General features: G+C 40.1%; 2 protein-coding genes across 6 annotated transcripts in view; one reads left to right on the top strand and one right to left on the bottom strand.

The window, feature by feature from the left end:
• Window positions 1-24519, bottom strand: part of LOC107149245 (transmembrane protein 14C) — a 64244-nt gene that overhangs the window by 16078 nt on the left and 23647 nt on the right. The gene's annotated exons all lie outside the window — the stretch shown is intronic.
• Mak (male germ cell associated kinase) overlaps window positions 1-24519 on the top strand; it is a 60356-nt gene that overhangs the window by 28967 nt on the left and 6870 nt on the right. For 3 of the 4 annotated variants that reach the window (XM_048799783.1, XM_048799782.1, XM_015494007.2), the window contains exons 7-12: window positions 4389-4560; window positions 5881-6048; window positions 7462-7773; window positions 11784-11956; window positions 15641-15789; window positions 21922-22053. In XM_048799783.1, coding sequence (XP_048655740.1) covers window positions 4389-4560; window positions 5881-6048; window positions 7462-7773; window positions 11784-11956; window positions 15641-15789; window positions 21922-22053 — 1106 coding nt within the window. Of the gene's footprint in view, window positions 1-4388; window positions 4561-5880; window positions 6049-7461; window positions 7774-11783; window positions 11957-15640; window positions 15790-21921; window positions 22054-23790; window positions 23866-24519 lie in introns of all 4 variants that reach the window. The other variant, XM_015494004.2, reaches the window with a different exon arrangement.

Genomic DNA, 24519 nt, shown 5'->3' with positions numbered 1-24519 from the left:
TGTAATGAAAAAAATAAGTGGGGGCTGGGATTGTGGCTCAGTGGTAGAGCGCTTGCCTAGAACATGGGAAGCCCTGGGTTCGATCCTCAGCACCATATAAAAATAAATAAATAAAATAACAATATTGTGTCCAACTACAACTAAAAATACATTAAATAAATATTTTTTAAAAAAAAGAAAAAAGAAGTGGTTTGAAGCCCACAGGGTGGTGCATACCTGTACCCCCACTGACTCAGGAGGCTGAGGCAGGAGGATCACAAGTTCAAGGCCAGCTTGGGCAACTTAGTAAGATCCTGACTCAAAAAAGATAAAAAAGGTTAGATATAGCTCAGTGGTAGAGCACTTTTGGGTTCAATCCTCAAACCACACACACACACACACATATACACGCAAAAAAATTGAATATTCTTTCTACAGTGATTATTACAAAGTATAAATCTACAATCATTTTCTTGTTCATTGTTCTAGTTTGAATTGTGTCTCCCTAAAAGATATATTGAAGTCCTAGTCCTGGTACATGTGCATGTAATCTTATTCTAAACTGGGTTAAGCTGAGGTCTTAGTGGGGTCAGGTGGGCCTTAATCCAGTCTTACTGGTGTCCTCATAAGAAGTTACACAGAGATAGCCATGCACAGGGGGAGGAGAAGGGAAGGCTCCCAGGAAAGCAGTCAGGCGCAGAGGTCCAGTGGTATGTCCTGAGCCAAGGATGGCCCAGAGCAACACTAGGAGCTGGGGGAAGAGTTTCCTGGAACAGACCATAGCCATACCAAGCCTCCAGACACAGGGGGTAAATTCCTGTTTTTTTCTGGGTTGTGGTACTTTGTTCAAACTACCCTGAAGTGAGGAATACATTTGGTGATGCTTTCTTAAGAAATCGTTTTGCACTGAAATCTTTTATCAACAGTAATTTTCCAAAAGAAAACTGCATATTTAGTTTTTTTAAAAAAAGTATTTTTTTGTTTCTTAAAAGAGAAGTTGCTGATGAACTTACACAAAACATTCAGTGACATTTGCCATCTACAGGGGACACAGTCGCTGAGCTAGAGTAAAGCAACTCTCCCCAGGCGGTGTTAGCATCTGTTTGAAAAGTTAGTAGCATTTTAGAAGACTGTTAAGGTCAGCCATTAGCACGTGCAGCTTCTGATGAATTCACATTATTCTAGGACGCAATGCTGAGTTAATTTCTCTCCTCTTTGAGTCCATCTTGTGCAAGTGGAAAGGTGAAGTGATTGGCTTGGCGTGTACAGGTGCTTTATTGGAGGAAGGATGTCACAGTTAAATGATGCCATTTTAAAACTAGTGGAAATGCTTCAAAGGAAAAACTCAGTTACTTTATTTCTAGCAACGACTTTTAATTTTTCCTTATGATTCATAGAATCAAAATGAAACTTTTAATAGGCTCATTCTGTGAAAGGGGAAAAATCTGACATTACTGTGAATGCTACCTTAATTTCAACTTAAAAATCCTTCATTGAAAATGAAAGTATTGTTTTTACATTGATAATACAAATACAAATTTACACAAGCCTAACTTCATAAGAAACAATGTTCTTACCAAATGAAGAAGGAACTGAGGAAGCGGCAAGGATTGCTTATGATGTGGGTCTGGTTTGGAACTGCATCCACACAAGCTGCCAGTCAACATATAAACCATCCCCAGAATTTACCAATCATCTGCACACATACCGAGGGAGAATAACTGAACTACAAAGTCTTGAGGATACTGAAGTTCACTAAGAAGAACTGGAGCATGGCAGCATGTGCTTTCTCTCCTTGCTGTCTGCCATTGACTTTGAAGAATTACTGTGTAACCCAATTTAGGTGATTTGACAATGGCATCTTAGCTTCTTTGTAAACAAGTCCTTTAAATTTTGGTTGCGTTGTGTTTCAAATCACTTGGAAATTTTTAATCAGAATTTTCAATAAACAGAGGACCAAAAATCCAAGCTTATAGCAACTTGCAGTTACTGAAAACAAAGTCTGAAGACAGGAAGTCAATATTTATCTACAAAAGCAAGGGCGGAATTGAAGAAATGATAAAAGTTCAAATAATGTAGTAGCTGTATTTTTTTATATGTGTAATTACATTTGGAAAGTCTCTTGAGGGAAGATTCTTTGGAATGAGATCCTATTTTTAATTGGATAAATTTAGATTCTATATTGACATGGAATGGAAGTGAGAATACTTAAATGTTTCAGTGTCTAAGTTTGGCAAAACATAAATCAATTTTGTCTCTCAAAAAATATTTGTCAAAACATAATAACAGGTATTGATAGGAATGTACAAAATCAGCAAAATCCTAATAAACTGCTGCTGGGATGTAAAATGATAGAGAGGCTTTGGAAAAGGCCACAGTTCCTCAGTGGTTAAATATGGGCACGATGTGGTCTAGAAATTCCACACCTAGCTGTACACCCAGGAGAAAACGTGTCCACACAAAAGCTTGTGCATGGATGTTCATGGAAGCATTATCCATAACAGCCAAAACCAGAAATAACCCAAACATCCTTCCACTGATGGATGGGTAAATAAATGTGGCAAATTGATAGAATATTTTTCAGCAATAAAAAGATAGGGCTGGGCCAGGGTTGTAGCTCAATGGTAGAGCACTTGCCTTGCACGTGTAAGGCACTGAGTTCAATCCTCAGCACCACATAAAAATAAATAAATAAAATAATGAAGGTATTATGTCCATCTACAACTAAAGATATTTTAAAAAAATGAAGGGCTAATACATGCTACAATATGGACAGACCCTGAAAATGTTATGCTTAGTGAAAGGAGCTAGTTACAATCATGTACGATTCCGTCGTTAGGAAATTAGTTTACAGTAGGCAAGTGGAGACAGAAATTTGATTAGTGGCTGCTTAGGGCTGGGTACAGGATATCAAGGGAGAGGTGGATAAGAAAGATAGAGAAAATGTCTTAAAATTGATTGTGAATATACTAAAAGCTATTGAATTGCATAGCTAAAAGGGTGACTTGTATATTATGTGAATCATCTCTCAGGAAAGCTGTTAAAAATATTTGTCAAAGAACTCTGGGTGAAAACAAAAAGACTACTACAAAATATTTGCAATATTTTCACGTTTCAATGTGGAGAAAAAATGTTAGAATTGAAAATATTGTCCAGTTAGCAGACTTTGTGCTGGGCTTACCAGGTACCTTTGGTCTTATACATATTTTCCTCAATTAAAAATGTTATTATTAGGCTGGGGTTGTGGCTCAGCAGTAGAGTGTTCACTTAGCATGTGAAAGGCACTAGGTTCGATCCTCAGCACTACAAAAAAATAAATAAATAAAATAAAGGTATTGTGTCCACCTACAACTAAAAAAAATTTTTAAAAAAATATTATTGTCTACAGAGAAGATTGGATTGATGGTATGAGCACGTTTTAAATTTTATTCTAATTTGTTATCTATGACAGCAGAATGCAATTCAGTTGGTAGTACACAAATGGAGCACAGTTTTTCATGTCTCTGGTTGTACACAAAGTAGAGTCACACTATTCGTGTTTTCATACATGTACTTTGGGTAATGATATCCATCTCCTTCCACTGCCTTTCCTACCACCATGCCCCCTCCCTTCCCCTCCCTCCCCTTTGCCTTATCTAAAGTTCCTCCATTCCTCCCACGGTGCCCCCCGCCCCATCCCCACTATGAATCAGCATCCTTAGATCAGAGAAAACATTCAGCAGTGGGTTTTTTGGAATTGGCTAACTTCACTTAGCATTATATTCTCCAACTCCATCCATTTACCTGCAAATGTCATAATTCTATTCTCTTTTAATGCTGAGTAATATTCCCTTGTGTATATATACCACAGTTTCTTTATCCATTCTCTACTGAAGGGCAGCTAGGTTGGTTCCACAGTTTAGCTATTGTGAATTGTGCTGCTATAAACATTAATGTATGCTGTTTTTAAGTCCTTTGGGTCTAAACTGAGGAGTGGGACAGCTGGGTCAAATGGTGGTTCCATTCCCAGTTTGGTATGAGCACTTTAAAACTGATAAAAAGAAAGAAAAAATGTACTACTCAGGGATAATCTTTGTTAACCTTCATTTCCTACCCTTCATGTGAATATATGCTGGACATGATGCTTGGGGTATGTTTTTTTCTTAAAATAACAGAGAGTACTTATTTTCCTGTTATTCATTTGAGTTCCTGTCTCAGGCTCCATGGGCATTTCATACGTTCCTGTACAGCCCACCCCTTGTGAATGTATCATGTCTAGCCCATCCCAACACATGTACACATGCCTGGCACACAGGAGAAAATAAGTATCCCTTGATTGAAACTAATGGCTAAAGTTCTGTTCTACTGCCCATCCACCTGTGAGGTCGTATTCCAAACAGTCTTTTTGGTTTCTGTCTTGTTTTTCAAAGGTACCGTGCTCCTGAAGTTTTACTAAGATCTTCAGTGTACAGTTCTCCCATTGATGTGTGGGCTGTGGGAAGCATCATGGCCGAACTCTATACCCTAAGACCTCTGTTCCCAGGGACAAGTGAAATTGATGAAATCTTCAAAATCTGCCAAGTTTTAGGGACTCCCAAGAAAGTGAGTAAAGTAACTCTTATTTGATCTAACTTTACATTACTTCCAACTTGCTACTTTGCTTTGAATTTTATAACTTTTTGATTATCACTTTTGGCTAGGTACCTGACTTTTTTCATTTTCAAATAGTTTTATACTTCAGTAATTTTATCACAATCCTATCATTTTTAAAATGGAGTAGGTCATGAGGATCACCAGAAGCCAGAATCCCACCAGACGGAGTAAGAGATTGCTGCCTTTCCTTACACTCAGAAAAATGAGAAATTATATCACATCTGATTCAAATGTATGATATGTCAAGGTCATTGTACTGTCATGTGTAACTAATTAAAACAAATAAAAAATTAAAAAAAAAATAAATTTTCAGAATGGTTCTATTTAAGATTCTTGGTTTTGTTTGCAAAACTTTGCTTTTAAGAAAGTTTCTGAAAACTCAGAAGCAGACAACACCATAATACTTACTAAATGGAAGTAACCTCACTCAAACCAGCCCATCTCAAATAAAAAAGGAAGTCAATCATAATCACTGTAATGTTCCTTTCTCCTTCCTTTTATACATGGTAATTGAGATATTGCTTCTTATAAAATAAAAAAAATATATTTTAAAAAAAGAACTAAGGGACAGTTAGTTCTCTTTAGAGTGTGACTTGGGGTTGGTGACTGACTGAGACTCCCCCTTGCTTTGTGAAGGTCCCCAGGCATCAACCAACATCCCTGGGGCCCTGGACTTACTTTCTTTTAACCCTTTCTTGTTTCCATTTACATACCTTGGCCAGGGGTAGTTGGCACTTTTTAATTAATATTGCATTTCAGGTGAACCTTACTTTCTGGGATGTACTTAGTAGTGTAATTATGTATGATTACATCCTAATTAAATCAGTACGTGCTTTATAGTTAATATTAGAGAGGTAAATGTAGATATTAAAGATCTAACAAAGTTATTATTTTCCAGCTATGTAATTCTTCACATTATAGACGCAATATATAATATATAATGAGGATCTTTCTAGGATCAAGTGTTTATAAGGCACTTGTCCTATGTGTTCAAAGTCACCAGTGTCGTCATCAAGATCCAAAACCAGACAAGAGTGTAATATTGTGAAACATGGAGCTTTCTCATTTTTTCCCTCTCAATTCAATGTTCTTTTTTTCTATGTGGTTGGTAGAACCTAATCAGAAATAAAGGCTGATATTTTATTTCACATTCATTTATATGAATCAGTATTCAAATTTTCATACCTGAATTACTTTTGTGTCTTTAAATTGATTACTAAAACAATTTTCTTTTTGCTCCCCACCCCCACATATATATTTTTTAAACAGAGTGACTGGCCAGAAGGATACCAGCTTGCATCCTCTATGAATTTCCGCTTTCCTCAGTGTGTTCCTATAAACTTAAAAACCCTTATTCCCAATGCCAGTAATGAAGCCATTCAGCTAATGACTGAAATGTTGAATTGGGATCCAAAGAAACGACCAACAGCAAGCCAGGTGAGGCAAATCTCCCTGTTACAACTTTTAAACTTTTGAGTTTTATCAATGTCAGGGATGTTTTCACCTGCATAGACACGCTTAACCAGGGATTACCAAGAGAGTGCATCCCTAGGGCATCCAGTTAGTATAGTTGATCAGCTTCTTGACAGAGAAGATCCTTGGGAGAATTGCAAAGATAGCACGAAGGTGATTTTGTTTGGGGATTCAAATGAGGAAGCTTCTAGGAGGTTGAGTCTGAAAGGGATGGATCTCTAAAGACAATTCAGGCATGCGATAGACAAGTTTGGAAGACCTTGTCATGGGTAGCAAAAAAAGGCATCTCTTCAATCATTTGTCATTTTAGACTTTCCTATGTTCTCCTTTGGTTGAGGCATGGGATTCTCCCTCTCTTCACACTTGGGTAATCATTTCTCCAGAGGATGGAGTAACAGTGTTCAGCCTCCAGCTCCCACAAGAGGGCAGCACTGGGGCACACCCTTGTTCCTCTGTGACTGTTGCAAGTCTCAAGAGTCTTTACAAGTTTTTATTTGCAAATAAGTTAAAAAATTGATGAGTTTCATTATGTTTTAATCATTAAACATAAATCATATGTGAAAATTACCTAAGAATTACTTTTCTCTTTTAAACTTTAAAATAAACTAAGAATATCTTTTCTGAAGGCCATCTGGAAGAACAAATGGGAAAGAAAGTCAAGGCAGGATTGAACAAGAATAAGCAAGTAGAGAGCATGTAGGTGGACACCTGCCCTGCAGTTATTAAAAATGGCCCTTGAAGTGACCATAATGATAGTAGTGAAAGTACTGCATAAGAATTGACAAATAAAACGTTTAAGTTCAGGATAAGATAAACACGGTGTCACAAATGGCAGGGAGAAGGTGGGACTGTTCAGTGAATGACAGTTCACTGGGACAGTTTGCTAACTCTTCAGGAAAAGTGAATTTAGGTTCTTACCTCTCACCATACTTCACAAATAAATCACTGTGTGTGTGTGTGTGTGTGTGTGTGTATGTGTTTTAAGTAAGTCATTAAAAACTAAAAGAAAGGACATGCGTTTGATCTCAGGGTAAGAAGAGCATGGATATTAAAGTAATAGGAGAAATCACAAAGGGGAACACACATAAGATTTGATTACTTGAGAATTAAAATCTGGGGGACTTAGCCAGGGGTAGTGGTGCCCACCTGTTATCCCAGTGACTCAGGAGGCTGATCACAAGTTCGAAGAGAGCCTGGGGGCAACTTAGCTACATCCATCCTCATCCCCCACACACTTTTTTTTTTTAAAGACAGCACTAGGAATGCATTGTTAAGGGTGAGCAACATATTTCAAGCTAAGGATGTACATAATTTAGATTTGGAAACACTTTGATGAACTAAATGTTAATGTAATTTAATATTTCTGTGCTGTTATAGGCATTGAAACACCCATATTTTCAAGTGGGACAGGTGTTAGGCCCTTCCTCACATCTTCTGGAATCAAAACAGACTTTAAATAAGCAGCTGCAGTCATTAGAATGCAAGCCAGCTCCTGTTGACCTAGACCCCAAGCCTCTGCCAGATGTAACCGACCAGACTGTCAGACAGCCCCAGCCAAAGCACAGCCACCTACCACTGCAGTCCATTCAGCCGCCACAGGACGGGGACCTCCAGCAGCCTCCAAAGCAACAGAGTCAACCGAGACCGCCACAAACACTGTTTCCTAGCATCGTCAAAAACCTGCCAACTGTAAGTGGCATATGATTGAGCCAATGCATTGAGTGCCAGGCAGCTCTAATAACATTGGGGAAGATATAAAAGATCATCCTGTTTTAAAGCTCCTGCCTTCTCTGAGAGGCGCACGATGGGAGAGAACATTTTATATGTATGAAAGAAAAACTTTCTGAATGAAAGTTTAAAAGTTTGCATGCTATAGTTTTCCTTGAACAATTACATCCATACAAAAGAACTCAAAGAAGAACTGAAAATAATTGGGTACTCAAGAGTCCTGATTCTAAATTTCAGGAATTTTAACAAGAATTTCGCACTGCTTTTAAGTTCTAATGCACTTGAATGGGTTTTAAGGGTCAGGCATAGTATAAAACTTCCTCTTCCCACTTCCAGGCAGATCCAGGAGCTCATTAGGTGTGGGAAGGTTTTAGTTGCCCATTCAGGTATACACCCCCACATGCATTTGCATTTGGTTAGGACTGAAAAATATCTGAACAACACTTTATCTAATTCCTTATCAGTTCACCATCCTCGAGTAAGTGAGAGCCTCCCATTCCCCACAGCACTGATCACTTCTAACATACTCTTACTTGTTTGGTGTGTTTATTGTGTATTACCTGGCCCTTCCTCCTAGCGTGCAAGCTCCTTGAGGTTGGGAATGTTTTATTATCAATACATCCCAGAACCTAAAGTGCTGCCTGCCACATGGTACATTCTCAATATTTGTTGAAGGAAAGAGTGATTACCATACTATTTTAAAACTACCTCCTAAATAAATAAAAGATCAATTGAAAATTTAAAAAAGAAAACTACCTCCAAGATCCTGAGGAGTCCTCTTCATCTTTGAGAAAGTACTGAACTTTAGAAACTTCTGCCTATTATACTGACTTCAACTCTGGTTTTCCCTGGCTTTTAATAAAAGCTAAACAATCTTCTAGAAAGGCTATCTTTTAGGTAGAGCCGAAAATAGCCCTTACATTACCTTCCCTTTCTCCAGGAGAAATAGCCCTGGTTTCCTCATGAGCTCTGCATGTGATGTCATTCACCGACAAGCCTCCAAGTCCCCTCCCATCTTTTTCCTGCCTGGGCTAGAGCAAGGATGGATAGGGAGGACAAACAGGATGTCTGGAATCACCGGTCCACTGGTGCCACTAAGGGTTACAGTCTTTTTTGTTGTTGTTGTTGTTGTTTTATTTTCTTAGAAGACAAATCAAACATTGATGCAATCTGAGAGGGAAGGAAGGAAGCAGATATGTTGAGCAGCTACATGTAGAAGTAGCTAAAAGCCAGGCATGATGCTAAGCCCCTGTGTGTGCCTTCTCACACAAGTTCAAGTATCAATAATAACCTAACCCTAATTTTTTACATAGCTAACAAGTTCCAGAATTGGATTTGAGCAATGTTTCAACTAAAACTTTTAAATCTATTTTTTTTATACCTGCTTCTGCGAAACATGTTGCATACCTCTACTTGGGCATTTGATCTTTAGGATTGAGAAAGTTGCAGGACGTCGCTTTTACCTCCCAATTTTCTAATTATGCTTGAACCCTTACTTTTACTTTTCAGTCTAACCATTCTGTGTAACTTGTTGCCAGCTACAGATTTGTTTTTTATTTTCCTCCTCTATCTTCATGATGAAAAGAATGCAGTGAGCCCTTGAGCAGGCCACTAGAATCTTCTGGATTAGCACTGATCCTTGAAATGGTACTCGTCCAATGATTGCCCCTTGTCCTGACCCACCTTTGCTTCACTACTACATTGTATTAGTAAAGATATGAAACATTCTGTCCCCAAGTTGAATGAAGTCCACACATACCCATCTAATGAATTCATTGCTTGCTTTTTATGAAAACGGTGGCCTACAGAGATCCACCAGGTTTTTTTCCTTAGTGCTCACAAACAGATGACTTTAAAATCTTTGCCTTTATTCTATTTCAAACTTACTGATGTGACATTTGCAAAAATCTACCTTCGACTTTGAAAACTGTTTATATTTGCCCCTTTGCAGTCTTGTCAGACATACAGGATCACTTGGGTGTCGCTGACCCCGTTCAGCACTGGTACCTAACACAGAGTTCAAATGAAAGGAGCCCAGAATGCAACTAATTGTCATCTTTCTTAACTCCACTCATCTGGACTTTAGATGTTTTCTTCTCTGCAGTCTGGAGATGGTTCTCCCTGGCCACAAAAATAACAGAATAGAAACTGGCAAGTACCACTGCTTGCCATCATCACGTGGTGCTATCCGTTCACGCAATAGCCCGCCCATCCCCTCCCAATATAGCTGACCTTCCTTCCGAGCTCTGTTCCCCAATTTTTAATTGCCTTTAAATTTGTATGAAACCAGTTCATTGTCTCGTTTCTCAAACCAGGACTCGTTCCTCATTCCATCTTTCTGTTAATGGTGCCACTGTTCTGAGACACTCAGACTTTTAAAGCTATCCCTCCCATTTCTCTCTGTGCATTATGATTATATTCAGGGCCTTTTAACACAAACCTGAACGCTGTGCCTTAACTCATAGGGATTGTCTTTCTCACATAATTTGAAGTTGGATGGCGGCAACCCAGAGCTCCTGCAGCTTCCAAAGAAGCTCCACCCCTTAGCAGGTGTCTTTCATGCCTCTGGTGGCAAGATGACTGTTGCTCTTTCAAGTGTGCCTCTGCACTTGGGAGAGGTAATCATGAAGGACACTAGAAAATATCTGTCTCCATGTCCCCCTCCTTAAGGCTGTCCCCACTTGAGAAGGCCATTAAGGCTTTGGAAAGTGAAATCACTTGCCCAAAGAGACACAGTCAAGTCTTGGTTTTCTGGATCCTTTACATCAATAAAAAGTCAACCAGATCCTAAATATGGAAGTCTTTCTTCCTCCTAAATTCAGATTTCTCCTCTCTCTGAACACATGTCATATTTTTGGCAGGTGCTACCTATTTTTGTTAATGTTTTTAAATGTGCACGTTATCTCCTTAAATACATTCCCATATTGCATGGCGATGTCTCAGTCAACAATGCACCACAGTATGACGATGGCCCCAGAAGATTATAATGAAGCCAAAAAATTCCTGTTAATTTAGAATGTGTTTGTGTTTTAAGCTAAGTATTATTGCAAAGAATCAAAAGAGTTTAAAGATTTTAAAGTTAAATGTTATAGTCAGCTAAGGATAATTTATTATTGAAGAAAGAAAAATATGTTTTATAAATTTAGCATAGCCCAAGTCTACAGTGTCTAAAATGTCAACGGTCATGTGCAGTAATGTCCCAGTCTTCACACTGACTCTCCACTCACTCACCCAGAACAGCTTGCTGTCCTGCAGCAGTAATGTCCCAGTCTTCACACTGACTCTCCACTCACTCACCCAGAGCAGCTTGCTGTCCTGCAGCCTCTGCTCATGGTAAGCGTCCTGAACCTGTGTATCATGTGTCTCATTTTTAAAATAAAACTTTTAGTTGTAGATGGACACAATACCTTTATTTATTTTTATGTGGTGCTGAGGATTGGACCCAGTGCCTCACATGTGCTAGGCAAGCACTCTACCCCAGCCCTGAATCATTTTTTATACTATATTTTTGTCTCTCCACACCCCATTTTTTGGTGCTGGGGTTTGAACCCAGGGCTTTGTGCTTGTTGAGCACGTGCTCTCTTACTGAGCTACACCCCCAAACCCTTTACTGTACTTTTCCTATGTTGGGATGTATGTAGATACACAAGTACTAACCATTATGCTACAGCTGCCCACAGTATTCAGTACAGTAGCATGCTGTACTCGTAGCCTAAGAGCAATGGGCGACACCTTACAGCCTACCTGTGTCGTAGGCTAGACCATCTAGATTTGTGTAAGTCCCTTCTGTGATGTTTGCACAATGACAGAATCACCTCAGGGTGCGTTTCTCAGAATGGGTTCCCGGTCTTAGAAGACACAGGACTGGATGAAGGCTCCTTGAGAATGTGACTCTTAGTGCCTGATAGACTAGCTTGTGTAAAAGGCGTTCAGCAAAGGACTGAGGATTATGATGACTGATTTTCCCACAGAAGCCAAATGGTCCACTGGCTCATAAAAGTGCTAGAAGGCGTTGGGGTCAGACTATCCTCAAGGCTGGAGACTGCTGGGAAGAGTTTGAGGACTGTGATTTTGGAGCCTCCCATTCCAAGAAGCCAAGCATGGGTGTTTTCAAAGAAAAGAGGAAAAAAGATTCTCCACTTCGGTAAGATCTCAGGTTTCTCAGGAAAAAATATTTTTACCACGCATCAACTTTATTTTACTCATTTCCTTTTGTTAACTCTACCATAAAGGACAAAGAGGTAGCTTAACATTCTCTTCTCTGAAACACGAATCTTTCTTCTTACCTCTGAAAAGCTACAAACCTTAGGTTTTCACAGAAATGGATGATGATTTGCATGTGTGTAGGGAAGGGTTACTCTTCAGCTTTCATGATGCTCTGGTGCATTTATTTTTTTGAGACAGGGTCTCGCTGTGTTGCCCAGGCTGGTCTCCAGCTCCTGGGCTCAGCCTCCCAGAGCTGGGGCTACCGGTGCCTGCCAGCAGGCCCAGCTCACTCTTGGTCATCATTACACCCATTTGAAATTCCCACGCCAGTGTGCAGACACAGAACACCGTGCACAGAGTTGATGGTTTCCTCTGATGGTGTTCAGATGAGTTCTCAGTTTCCTCTGTGTTCAAACATCTTTTGACCATTTTCTGAACCTTTTCTGAGAGTTAAACATCTCTAGCAGTTCCTTTTCTTTCTATGATTTATGTTATTATTATTATTTAGGTGATCATTATTCAGCTTTGAAGTTAGTATGGGTTAAATTTTAGTGAACATTTTGGGAAAATACTTTGTTTTCTTCATCTTTGGACCAGAAGAGGAATAGGGAGAAAGTGTCCTGAGTCACCTATTATCTAATAGCTTCTTAGCACTGTGCAGTGCTGAATTCTTCACCTGGGGTAGGGGGTACACATGTCCCAAAGAGATAGATAATGAATCTCTAAAGGATATTATGTATGCTGGGATCATTCTTAATCAATTTCCAGATCCTCAGGTTCCATAGGTCCTCTTCCCTAAAATACACAAAATTGAGGGAAAAACATTTACATTTAATCCCTCTCCAACTTTAGGCAAGAAAGTTCCCCCGTCTAAAATATTTCCGGTCTTGCACAGCATTAAGATGTAATAACTTTTGGGGTGTTAAACAAAGGGAGAAACCAGAAGCCTGGTGCCTTCAGTTCAAGAGGCTTTCCGTTGTTCCTTAGGTTCCTAATGTTGTCCCCTACGTTAGAAATAGAGCATTAAGGCAGCGCTCAGTCGTGCATACCCATCATCCCAGGCGCTTGGGAGTCTGAGACAGGAGATCCCTTGAAACCAGCCTGTGCAAAAAATTAGACTCAGAGAGAGAGAGAGAGAGAGAGAGAAAGGGAGAGAGGGAAAGAAAGGGAGAGAGAGAGAGGGAATGGGTATTTTAGCTTTTGTTGGAAAGCATAGTGATTTGAAAACCCTGGAGCATGACGGGTTAGTGTTGAGTATTCTTTTAGATGTACTAGAATGTTCTGTAGGACTATCTGATTTTGCAAAACCCAAAGATAAAAATTTTGCATAATTTTTTTGATGATTCAGAGTGTGTTTTATGGACCGAAGTGGTTAAAGCTTAGTTAATTGGGGCTGGGGTTATGGCTCAGAGGTAGAGCGCTCGCCTACCATGCGTGAGGCACCAGGTTCGATCCTCAGCACCACATAAAAATAAAATAAAGATATTGTGTCCACTTATAACTAAAAAATGAATATTAAAAAAGCTTAATTAATCAAGTCACACCATGAAATACTTTAACTGTAGTCCACCCTCCCAACGTTCCATCTTCTACATATAATTTTCTATCTACTATTGGCAAGGAACAAGAAAATAAATTTATTCCATTTGTGATGAAAATCAGATGGTATAGATAGAGATCAAATCTTGAAAATGTGCAGTGATTTGCATAGTTCTCTTTTTTAATTAGCTGTATCTGGGAGCCCAAGAGTTTGAAGAACTTTGGTGGTGCATGTAGATGACCTGAAAACCTTTTAAACCCACTTCACTTTAATTTTACTGAACTTCTTCATGTTTTTTGAGGGTGGTAAAGGTCTGAAGCAAGACCTAAGCTAACATCTAGAATCTGCCTGATTCTTGTAAGGGAACAATTGGTTCATTTTCTCAACATCAGTGATCCCTTTTCTCTTGAAATTCTTTAGTAAAATAAAAACTGTATGACAATAAAATGCTCATGTGGGCATTTCTTCCACATTTTTATTTTCTGGTACCTTTTAGTGGTCCTATACAACTTTAGGCATATGGTTATTATTAATAATATGATACCATTTCCCTAAACTTTTCTCATAATTTTTTTTTTTTTTTTGGTACCAGGGACTGAACCCCCAGGGACACTCAACCAGTGAGCTACATCCTTTTTTATTTTGAGACAGGGTTTCCTAAGTTGCTGAGATGGGCCTCAAATTTGCAATTCTCCTGCCTCAGCCTCCCAAGTAGCTGGGATTATAGGCATGCACCACTGCATTGGGTTATTCATAATTTTTTTTACTCCATTAAAAATCTCTGCAGAAGAGGGCACTGATATTCAGATAGGTTGAGTAACTTACCAAAGATCAGATGAGGCTTAATTCAAACCCAAGGTTTTCCCTCACTGATGCCACACCACCTATTACACAATGGAGCCCACATACCTGGTGAAGTGAACAGCCTTGCTGTTCCCTGCTCAGAGTCTCAGACAACCAGAGCTTCCCCATCAAGAATACAGGGTGCCAAATACTAAAGTGTACACCTTTTGTTTAACAGTTGTCTTTTAAAAAGTGAATAAAAGCAAGGTATTTATATTTCTATTTGTACCTGTAGACATGTATACTTGGTAAACTTTTATTGAATACGTAGTTGGTACTAAGCAAAGGCCTAAACATGACTTAGCCTGTCCTCAACCCATCAAATACACCACAGCAGAACAAGATCTTCAAAGACCTGTAGGACGAGGCAAGAGTGTCCTGGGTGCCACTGTGAGGCACCCACAGGAGCTCCACACTTCTGCCTGTGGCAGGCCACTCTGACAAGGAAGTCTTTTTGGACTGAGCAGATTTGAGAATAGGAGAACTTTCCTAGATGGCATAACCAGAGTGGCTGAGGGGAGGTGTTCCACTGCAGTCCTACCTGTGACTAGTGCTCCCACACAGGGGGTGGCCCAAGTTCAAAGGCCAGCCAAGTCAGTGTCCCTTGCCCACGGGTGGCTTGATGAGTAGGTTGTGGCAGTGTGGATTTCTAGAGAGTAGCCAGAGATTCTTGGAGGTGGGGACCGGCTGGGAGTACATGCAGGTCCTGGCAAAGTAAGAAGTCAGTCAGAGGGTGAAGGAGAAGAGGTCAGTCCTGAGGCTCCTCACAACCCAGAGTGTGCGTCTCAAAACAAATGACAGCCCATCCTCAGGTAATGACGGCTGCCTTGTGTACTGCTGTGTGGTCAAGATGGCCTTGGGAACGAGGCAGAGCTAAGCCTGGGAGCTGAAAATCCTCAATTTCTACATGGAAAAGTGGCTCTTACTGCCTTCCTGTCCAGCTCACCACCGTCCCACATTTTGAAAGTGCAGCAATTTCAGTAAATATAGATACATATCATACACAAGCAGTTGCTGCTCGGTTACAAAGCTTTGTGTCACATACCATCCAGTATCAGAAACAGTTCTGTGTGCCACTTAGTCTCTATACAGCGGGGGGATGTCATCAGCATTCCTGTCATCCAGAGGACTGAATGCAGCCTTCAAAGTGAGTCGCTTTGGCTGATTTGAAAGGATGCAGAGAGGTAGGGGAGAACTTCTTGATTTTGGCGTTATAGCCACCTTCTGTTGACTTTCAAGGCTCCCAGAGGCAGTACCCTCAGGCTTCCACCACTCCACAGAGGAAAACAAGAGCTTACCTGCTGCAGTTCACCTAAAGTCTGATTCCCAACTGTCATCTGCGTCAGTGGCTAAACAGTACTACTTGAAACAATCAAGATACCTTCCAGGTAAGTAGAGAAAATAAAACGTTTATTACTTGTAAAAAAGTGTCTCATCAAAATAGTCTGATTCTTGTAAGGATGGGATTAGAAAATTCACTCCTCCCAGGCACGGTGGCACACGCGTGTAATCCCAGTGGCTTTGGAGGCTGAGACAGGAGGACTATGAGTTCAAAGTCAGCCTCAGCAAAAGCAAGGTGCTAAGCAACTCAGTGAGACCCTGTCTCTAAATAAAATATAAAATAGGGCTAGGGATGTGGCTCAGTGGTCAAGCACCCCAGAGTTCAATCCCAAGTATCCCCCCCCCTCAAAAAAGAAAATTTACTCTATAGTAAAATCTTTATCAGTGTAAGACATGAACATGGTATTTGCTAGGTTTTTACTATTCATTATCTGATCCCTTTTGAAAAATTGGAAACTTTTTTTAGGAAATATATTCTTGACCTAAAATCCCTATTCATTCTCATTAAGTCAAAATTTGAGAAAGACTGCTATTTGTGACCTTCTATTTTGGTTCTTGAACTGAGAAAAGAGTTTTGGAGTTCTAATTTTCTGCACAGAAAATCTTCATGTCATTACGTTATGAGATGAGAATTTGCCCACTATGCCTTTGTAATCAGACTAAAACTGTCAGTCATTGCTCAGGATGCTTCATCTTAGGTTCCTAAAGAGTCCAAGAAAGTCATGGTTCTCTCATGGGCAGATACTATACAGAAGCTTCTAGAACCCCACTCTGGTCTCAGGGTAGCTTTATTGTTAGTTTCTCATTCAGGATTTTCTGGAGGAGGATTAAGACCCCAGAAGGACTCTTCTCTGCAAGCTCCCCAAAGCTGGATACAGATTTCTCACTTAGCCAAGTATAGCATTTATCAGCTGTTTTACAAACGTACTTCTTGGATGACTAAGACATTTCCTGACTTTCCCCATTTCTTTTTTGTTGACGTCCCTTTTAACTGTGCCTCTTAAAAATACCTGTGTTGCATCATTCATTATGTACATTTGTGTACATTGAGAAGTTAGCAGTCTGTGTAAATGTAATCCTCAGTGAGGTTCCTCAGTGCTGGGTCCCATAGGATTGTATTTTCCCTTGTTAATGAGGTTTTTCTGTTAAGCGGCTTCTTTTTTTTTTATTTGTACATTTATTTTTAAAGATTTACCTCCAGTTTGAATCTTCTAGGATGCTTGTAAGTCCCATTTTAATTTTAGAGTCAGTTTGTAGATCCATGTAGTTTAACTTTGAGGAAACGTCTTAACATACTGAGTAAATTTGCTAGTAAGGTCATCTTCGTATAGACTGATGCAGTCAACAGGGTTTCATTGAAAAGTCTATTAGAATAAGCAAGTTTTTGCTTTGCTAAATAAAACTATACAGTGACCACAATTCTACATAAATTTTGAAATATCATCTAATTTATAAAAATAAAAAGGTTTTGGTAAAACTTTTTCATGCCAGATGCTGTTTACAACAATGAACATGCCAATAAAACATTTGTTCATTAAAAAAAAAAAAAAATACCTGTGTTGCAGACATTATGTGGCTTACTCATTTCAAGTAGTGTATATTGTAGTGCTGGGGATTCCCAGTGATGGAGAAATAAACACTACTCTCATAGAGCTCACCATCTTGTGTGTGTGTGTGTGTGTGTGTGTGTGTGACAGAGAGGTGTGTGTGTGTGAACATACACTGTAAGAAACAGTGATGGAGTGATGGTGCAGAGGAGGGGAACCAAAGTTGGCTGCAGGCTGGGGAGGGGGAGGGGTCTGAAAGACAGAGTTTATTTAAGAACAGAAGGTTTAACATCAGGAGCTCTCTGAGCTGAGGGGAGAGCAGAATTCAGCCTTTAGGGCAGGGGAAGGAATTTGCATTTTATCCCTGGTCCACTTCAGGAGGTGAGTGGCACCTGATGTTTGTGTTAAAAAGACTGTCTGCTGTATAAATAATAGACTACCCAGGGGCAAGAAAAGCAGCAGGGAGCTGGGTTGGGAGGCTCCTGCAGTCACCTAGAGAAAGAGAATGGTGACTTAAAGGGTGGAAATGGACTTGCTGGTGGATTGGAGGTGGAAAGTGAGAGGAAAGGAGCTTGTCTGGAGCTTGAATCTTGGGTGGATGGTGGAGCCAGGTACTGAGATGGGAAGGACTCAGGAGGAACAGGTTTGGGTAGGGAAGAGGCTGTGCCTCCCATTTGTGGGGAATTGCAGTTGAGATGCCTGGGAAACAGACCAAGGAGAGGTGGAGTGGGAGTGGAACAGAAGAGCCTGGAACTCTGAGGAGGGACCAAGGTCCCGGAAAAACAGATTTGGGAATCACCAGCATGCAGGCAGTCTATACATCCACAGACCCAGACAGGATTGATCACCCACCGAGAGACTAAGGGGGAACATGGGCTTTCCTGGGGAGGTAGAGGAGGAAGAAAACAGCCAGCGAGATGAGGGTCAGAAAGCCAGAGAAGGTGGTTTCCAGAGGCCAAAAGGGAAATTCATCAGAAAGAGTAGTTGGCTGCTGAGCAGCTGGATAAGGAGGGATAGAAATGTCTAATTAAATTTGACAGTGGAGAGAGAGGTCCCTGGTGACCTTGAGTTAGTTTCAATCTGGAAGTTAGACTCAAAAGTACAAAGAACTGTTTGAAATCTAAACCTGTCACACAGATGGCATGCTTTGTCTTGAAGATGGCCCCTCTGCGCTGGATGAGGTTAGAAGGGAGGTTGGAGGGAGATTGTTTGAAGTGTGGGTTGAAAGCAGGTGATAGTTGAGGAATTGGAGACTCTGTAGATACCTTCTGGAGGCATTTAGAAATGAACCTAGGATGGACTGCAGGGAACATCAACAGTGGAGACCTAGAGCAGGTCTGCAGGTGGCTGGAGATGCTCCCTCGAGAGGGAGGAGCGCTAATGTGCTGGAGGAGGGGCTAAGCCAGGGATGGGAGCCCTTAGGAAGGCAGAGGCCTCAGACTGAAGGTCACAAGGCTTGGGGTGCACTTTCAAAAGCAGCAAAAACACTTGTGTTGTAATCTCTGGGTACCGGTAGATTTGTAAAGTTTGGTGTTGAAACCATGAGAGTTCTACTCAGCCTGGATGGGCAGGGATATGAGAGTCTCATGGAAATACACTCTGTTTAAATAAGATAGTCCACTTCTCTGACTGAAATTTACAAATCAGTCTTCTGACTTATTGAAGGGTGACTACTATAAATTGTTGGCAGAGGGTAAGTGGACCCAAAGCACACATTTTCATATTCTGCTTCCTAATGTAATTTTCAGGATTATATTTCATGGTATCTAAGAACTGTCTGATCACTTATTTTTTAACTAAAAAAATCTAACAAATTCTGCAAATTCCCTGGGGTCAGAAGTATGGCTGTAATTGACACTTAAAAACTAGACTCAAAATTACAAAAAATTGCTTAAAATGTAAGCTTCAGCTTTCCTGTCACCCGGCTGCATTCTTTACCTTGAATATGGCCTGTCGGAAGCTGGAAGAGGTTAGAAACTAGAATTGGGCTCAGTTCAGTCACTTGGACAAACATTTACTGAGCACCTGTTGTGAAGCAGTAACCATGCAGAAGATAAAACCCAGATAAGAAGCAATCCTTGACATTTTAAATCCATAGTTAATTTCATAAGTGAATGTCTTCAGGGATAAAAATATCATTGTGGACTCTTCTTTACCCTAAAACCAAGTATAAAAGGTCTTACTAAGCATCGACCTTTAGGACTACGGGAGCTCTAGAAATGTACCCTATGATTACAGGACAGTATGATACTATAGCACAAGGACTTGCAGATCTGTGACACTGGCCTTCAGGGAAAGAACACAAGCATGCGTCATCGTTACTGACCTGCTGCTGACCAGCTGTGTACTTGGAACAAGACTTTGAGATTCAGTTCTCTGTTTCTTTCAGTGGGACCGCAGTCATCCACTGGTTTACCCTGTAAGCCTTAGGTACTTCTTTATCACAAGGGAGTTGCAAATAGAATATGCAATGGAATGGTCTCAGTGGTACCTTCTGGTGTCACCCTCTGCTCCTAGATCCAGTTGATGTCACCACTGCTGTCGAGCAGAGCAGTTTACTCCATAGCGCTTTTGTTGTTGTTGTTCTAATTATGACAGCTAATGCATCTCTATCCATTGTCCACAAATGGAGCACAGCTTTTCATTTCTCTGGCTGTACATGATGTAGAGTCGCACCGCACCACGTGTGCAGTCATACACATACCTAGGGTGATGATTAAAACCCTGGCTGGAGGATCCTTGTCTCCCCCCACATATCACTTACCTTCTTCCCTCCACCTGTTCATTCAGTGTCCTGTGGCACTTCTGCGTTTGCCTCTTAACATGACACACAGTCCTGTGTGACCTGTCCCTGTTCTGCTCTCCAGCCTCCTGTCGTTCCACACCCTGTTCTAGCTGCGCCCATGCTGCACTCTCTCTTGAGTTCTCTCCCACCTCAGGCCCTCAGCCCAAACTGCCACCTCTCCCTGACCTCCCCACCCCTGGGTCAGGATTCACAGTTCAGCTTAAAGTTGCTTTTTTAAAAGAAAGACTCAGTTGTCCTCTTATTTACCTCCCTCACCCCAGATCCTTCCAGAAAATCTGCATACTGCTAACTCCCTATTTAATTATGACTGTACACGTCTCCCTCACTAGGTTGTAAGAGCCCAGAGAGTAGGAACTGGTCCATTCTGTTCATTGCTTTTTCCCTAATGCCACACACACTGCCTGGCATGTGGCGGGTACTCAGTGAATATTTGCTAACTGACTGTAAAATCTCCTGAGAGGCAAGAGATGGTCATCATGTGATATGCATCAAAGTAATATCAAATTATCTCAATGTCTGCCTCTTCTTGTTAGGTATATAGGTGTCCAATAAAAGCTAATACACTGATAAATAATTTACAATTCTAGGATATATTTCCAATAAAGTTGTAATCTTTATCTTAATTAAACCAATTATCTTCAATAGTGTATGTATCTATTTTTTAAAAAACTATTCAAGGATGTTAAAAAGTTTAACTGGATTAAAATAATAAATATTCAGGATCCATTCTTTATGGAACTATATTTATGTATACCGGGTTCACTTAAAGAGATTTTATATTTTTCTCTACCTTGCACTTTTCTTTTTGAGTAAAGGTTTTTGAATATGACTAACTGCTACCTACTGCATCCTTATTTATTGGGTAATTTCTTATTATATTCTGTTTGTAAATGTTTTATTAGAAGCCAGAATCCACAGGCATTATATCCTATAAGAAAGGGACATGATTTAGCCACCAGGAGTGCTTCCTTGGAGAACCAATGACAGGTGGCTTTTGAGGCTCAGTATTTCTGATTTCAAAACAGAATTATTGTGTATCTTATTCATAACTGTGAAGCCTTCCCAGGAACTCCATTTGTGAAAAGCAAAAGCCTGTACTGCCTGGAAAGTCACCACTTCCTAAATCACGGAGTCCTCAGTTTGATGTCTACACTGGCTGATGACAGCACCACGGGCACCAAAGGCGGCGGGCAGCATCTCAAGAGTGCCACTGCAAACTCCCGTTTTCAAATCTCTTAGAAACACGTTAAACAACCAACCTCCTTTGACTTCGAGTACCAGAGCCCAAGTTTGTCTTGACTTCATAGATTCAGCAATTCATGACTAATGTCAACTTCCCTCTTTTCAGAGGACATTTCTAACACCTGCTCCCAGTCCACAGGTGATAAACTGTGGGTCTGATGACATCCCATGGACACAGAAGCATCTGGCAGGCTCCATTCATGTCTGCTTTGGAAGTCCCTGGATTGCCCTGAGCTCCAGCTTTATGTCTGTCCCCCAGGGTCTGCCCTAGTGTACAAAAGCGAGTGAGTGACCTGGAACTGTCTTGGTTTTGAAGAAAAATGTTTATGCCCCCTCAATTTTTATGATTCATTCAGCAAGAAGGCCAAATGTTCATTATTACTTGCGCTATAGCAAGTATGTTCTGTCCGTGCTCAGATGTGTGCCAAGCGCTTGGGATCATGTTAGGGTTCATCGAAAGCTACACGTGAACCTAAATTTCTCTCTCTTCATAGTATGTTTAGTCTTTGTTTGAACATGTGTATTTTTCCTTCAAGTTTATGATCACATGCTAATCTTTGAAATGACTGTTTTGTTCTTCTAAGGTGTAAATCCGAAGAATGTATCCTTCGTAGCTAGTGGAAAGAATATAAACCCATATGCTTGGAATAATCAGCTATTTCCTAAGTCTCTGGGACCCATTGGCGCTGAATTTGCTTTCAAAAGGAGTAATGCAGGTAATGCAAGAATAGACTTAAAATGTAAATGTACGTAGTCTGCCTTCTACAGATGTTTGCTTTTAAATACACAGCACCTACCTTCTTCCAATGGAGATGGGTGTGGCCGTGCAAGGGATACACAAAGCTTATGAACTATTGAGCACAAAGAGTGCTAAGGGAATCATTTGCCAGATCCTCATCTTCCATCTGGGTTCCTTCCTAAATGGATCTGCCTTATTGGCGGGGTGTTTCTGAATTCTGCTTTACAAGAGAAAAGATTCTGACTTTTCTATTTCCCCCAATGTAAAATATCTGGGGTGCCAATCAAAGGGATACTTTGATATGTTGAGGTCAGAGTTGAGAAAGTAAGTATCCCAGATACCTGTGAAGCAAATCCTTTCTAATGGCAGGGGGTTTCTAGTTTTGAGCTTTCTAAAAATTAAAGGAGAACCTAATTGGGTTGTTAATTGACAGGTAGTTAAATCCTTTTATCTGAGCTATGATTCTTGGTCCATAAATTTGAAGAGAGTACAAAGAATATATCGGCAAGGCTGTCACAGAACACCCTTCATTCCCTTTTGAGTTTAAAGGTTTCTCAGTGATTCTGTCTCCATAAATGACAGAGACAGAGACAGAGAAGTAGCACTGGTATTGGATCCCGTGAGGTCCCGACAACAAATATTCATTTGCTGAAACATAAGCTATTTGGAAAAAGTCTCATATTTCTTATTAAGAGATGTTTCTAAGAAAACTTTTCATATTTAGTTATCAAAATTTATAATACTCATCTTTTTTAGTAATTATGTACAATGAATCATTGTAATTATAACTAACCTAATTCAGACTTTGTTTCAAGTTTATATGGATTTTTGAGTGATCAATTTAAAGACTTTTAAAACTAAATTATATTTGGATAAAAACTGGAAGCTGAAGTATGAATGAAAATATAAAATGTGAAAAAAGAACTTGCTCATGTATTTTTACATCAATAATATGGGCATGAAATCACTATGGTCTTTAGATTTCATTGGTTATATTTGAAGGAGAAATGCACTGATTTTATGTGGATATTGACAATTACAATATGCCGGCGGTGACATCCTCTTGCATGCCGGACCTGGTGGTGCCTGCCTGTAATCCTGACTCTCAGGAGGTTGGGGCAGGAGGATTGAGAATTCAAGGCCAGCTGGGGCAACTTAGTGAGACCCTGTCTCAAAAGTAAAAACATTTTTTAAAAGGAAGAAAAAGAACATCCTCTTCCTAAACTTAGGATGAAAAGTTTTACATATCAACAAGTGTGTGAAGAGGTATGGAACCCTTAAAAATGTGGGTGGCATTGGACTGAACAAGTTTGATGACTGCAGTTTTCATGAGGGAGCAGTCCAGTGAGGTGTTCTGATTGGACATTGACACACCTAGACTTTCCACAGTGTTTTTAGACTCTGAAAAGACTCACCCATCTGATAAAGCTGAGGTGTCTTACACTGGGGGCCTGTAATTAACTTATTTTTTCTCGGGTATATAAAATGACTTTCACAGAACCAACCATTTACACAAATCAGTTAGAATGAAGCTTGAGTCTCAGGGAAATACACACCTGGCATCAGATGAAAGCCGTGATAACACAGGGGAGTTTCTTCCCATTTCAAGGGCTCATTCTGGATCTTTTCATTAATCACCTGATTCATTTTCCCTGCTTTTCCTGTAACATTCTCCTTACCATTCGCTCTTTCTTTCCACCTGCCTTCTCTTTAGAAGAAAGCATAATTAAACCAATCGAAAAACTATCATGCAATGAAAGTTTTCCTGAAAAGTTAGAGGAGCCACAAGGTAATTTCTGGGCTTGTTCTTTGACTCTGTCGCCTAGTTTCCCTCTCATCCTCCACCCGATCCCATCAGGACAGGCCAAGGTGACCAGCTTTCAGCAGGTGGTTCAGGCCGGGAAGAAAGAGAAGCATTTCCTCTCGTCTGTATTATCTTCCTTTAGTAGTTGGGATTTTAAGACTGACTCACTCTGAAAAAGCTCTATGCTTGTCTTCTTAAATTAACTATGGCAATTTATAGAAATCAAGTAAATAATTCTATTGAAAATAATTAAAAGAATATTTTCTAATCTTGTGACCAGTATTCCTTTAATACTTTTTTGATTCTGACATTCCTATCTTGGGCATTAGCAACCATTTCAGTCAAGTTAATGGAGATGGTGGATTTCATAGGGAGCTGGTGTCACTGTTTTCAATAATGCCAACCACTAACTCCAACTCAAAACTCTGTGGCTCACAGGACTTCAAATAATAAGCCAAAATAATTTAAGAAGACTTAACTTTCTGTTCATTTTTTTCCCTCAGCAGCTTCTTTCTGCATTGCGTAACTGCTCCTGCATTGCTTTTAGTGTCTGATGTGTCCCTCTTTTGTCTCTTACAAGCTTTTCTGGTTTGGGACAAGTGATTTAAGCTAGTTTCTCCATCTATAAAATGGAGGAAA

Source organism: Marmota marmota, unplaced genomic scaffold (assembly GCF_001458135.2).
Source record: "Marmota marmota marmota unplaced genomic scaffold, marMar, whole genome shotgun sequence".
NCBI classification, from domain to species: Eukaryota; Metazoa; Chordata; class Mammalia; order Rodentia; family Sciuridae; genus Marmota; species Marmota marmota.
The sequence above is the reverse complement of the archived record's forward strand: the minus strand, read 5'-3'. Positions and strand labels throughout refer to the sequence as shown.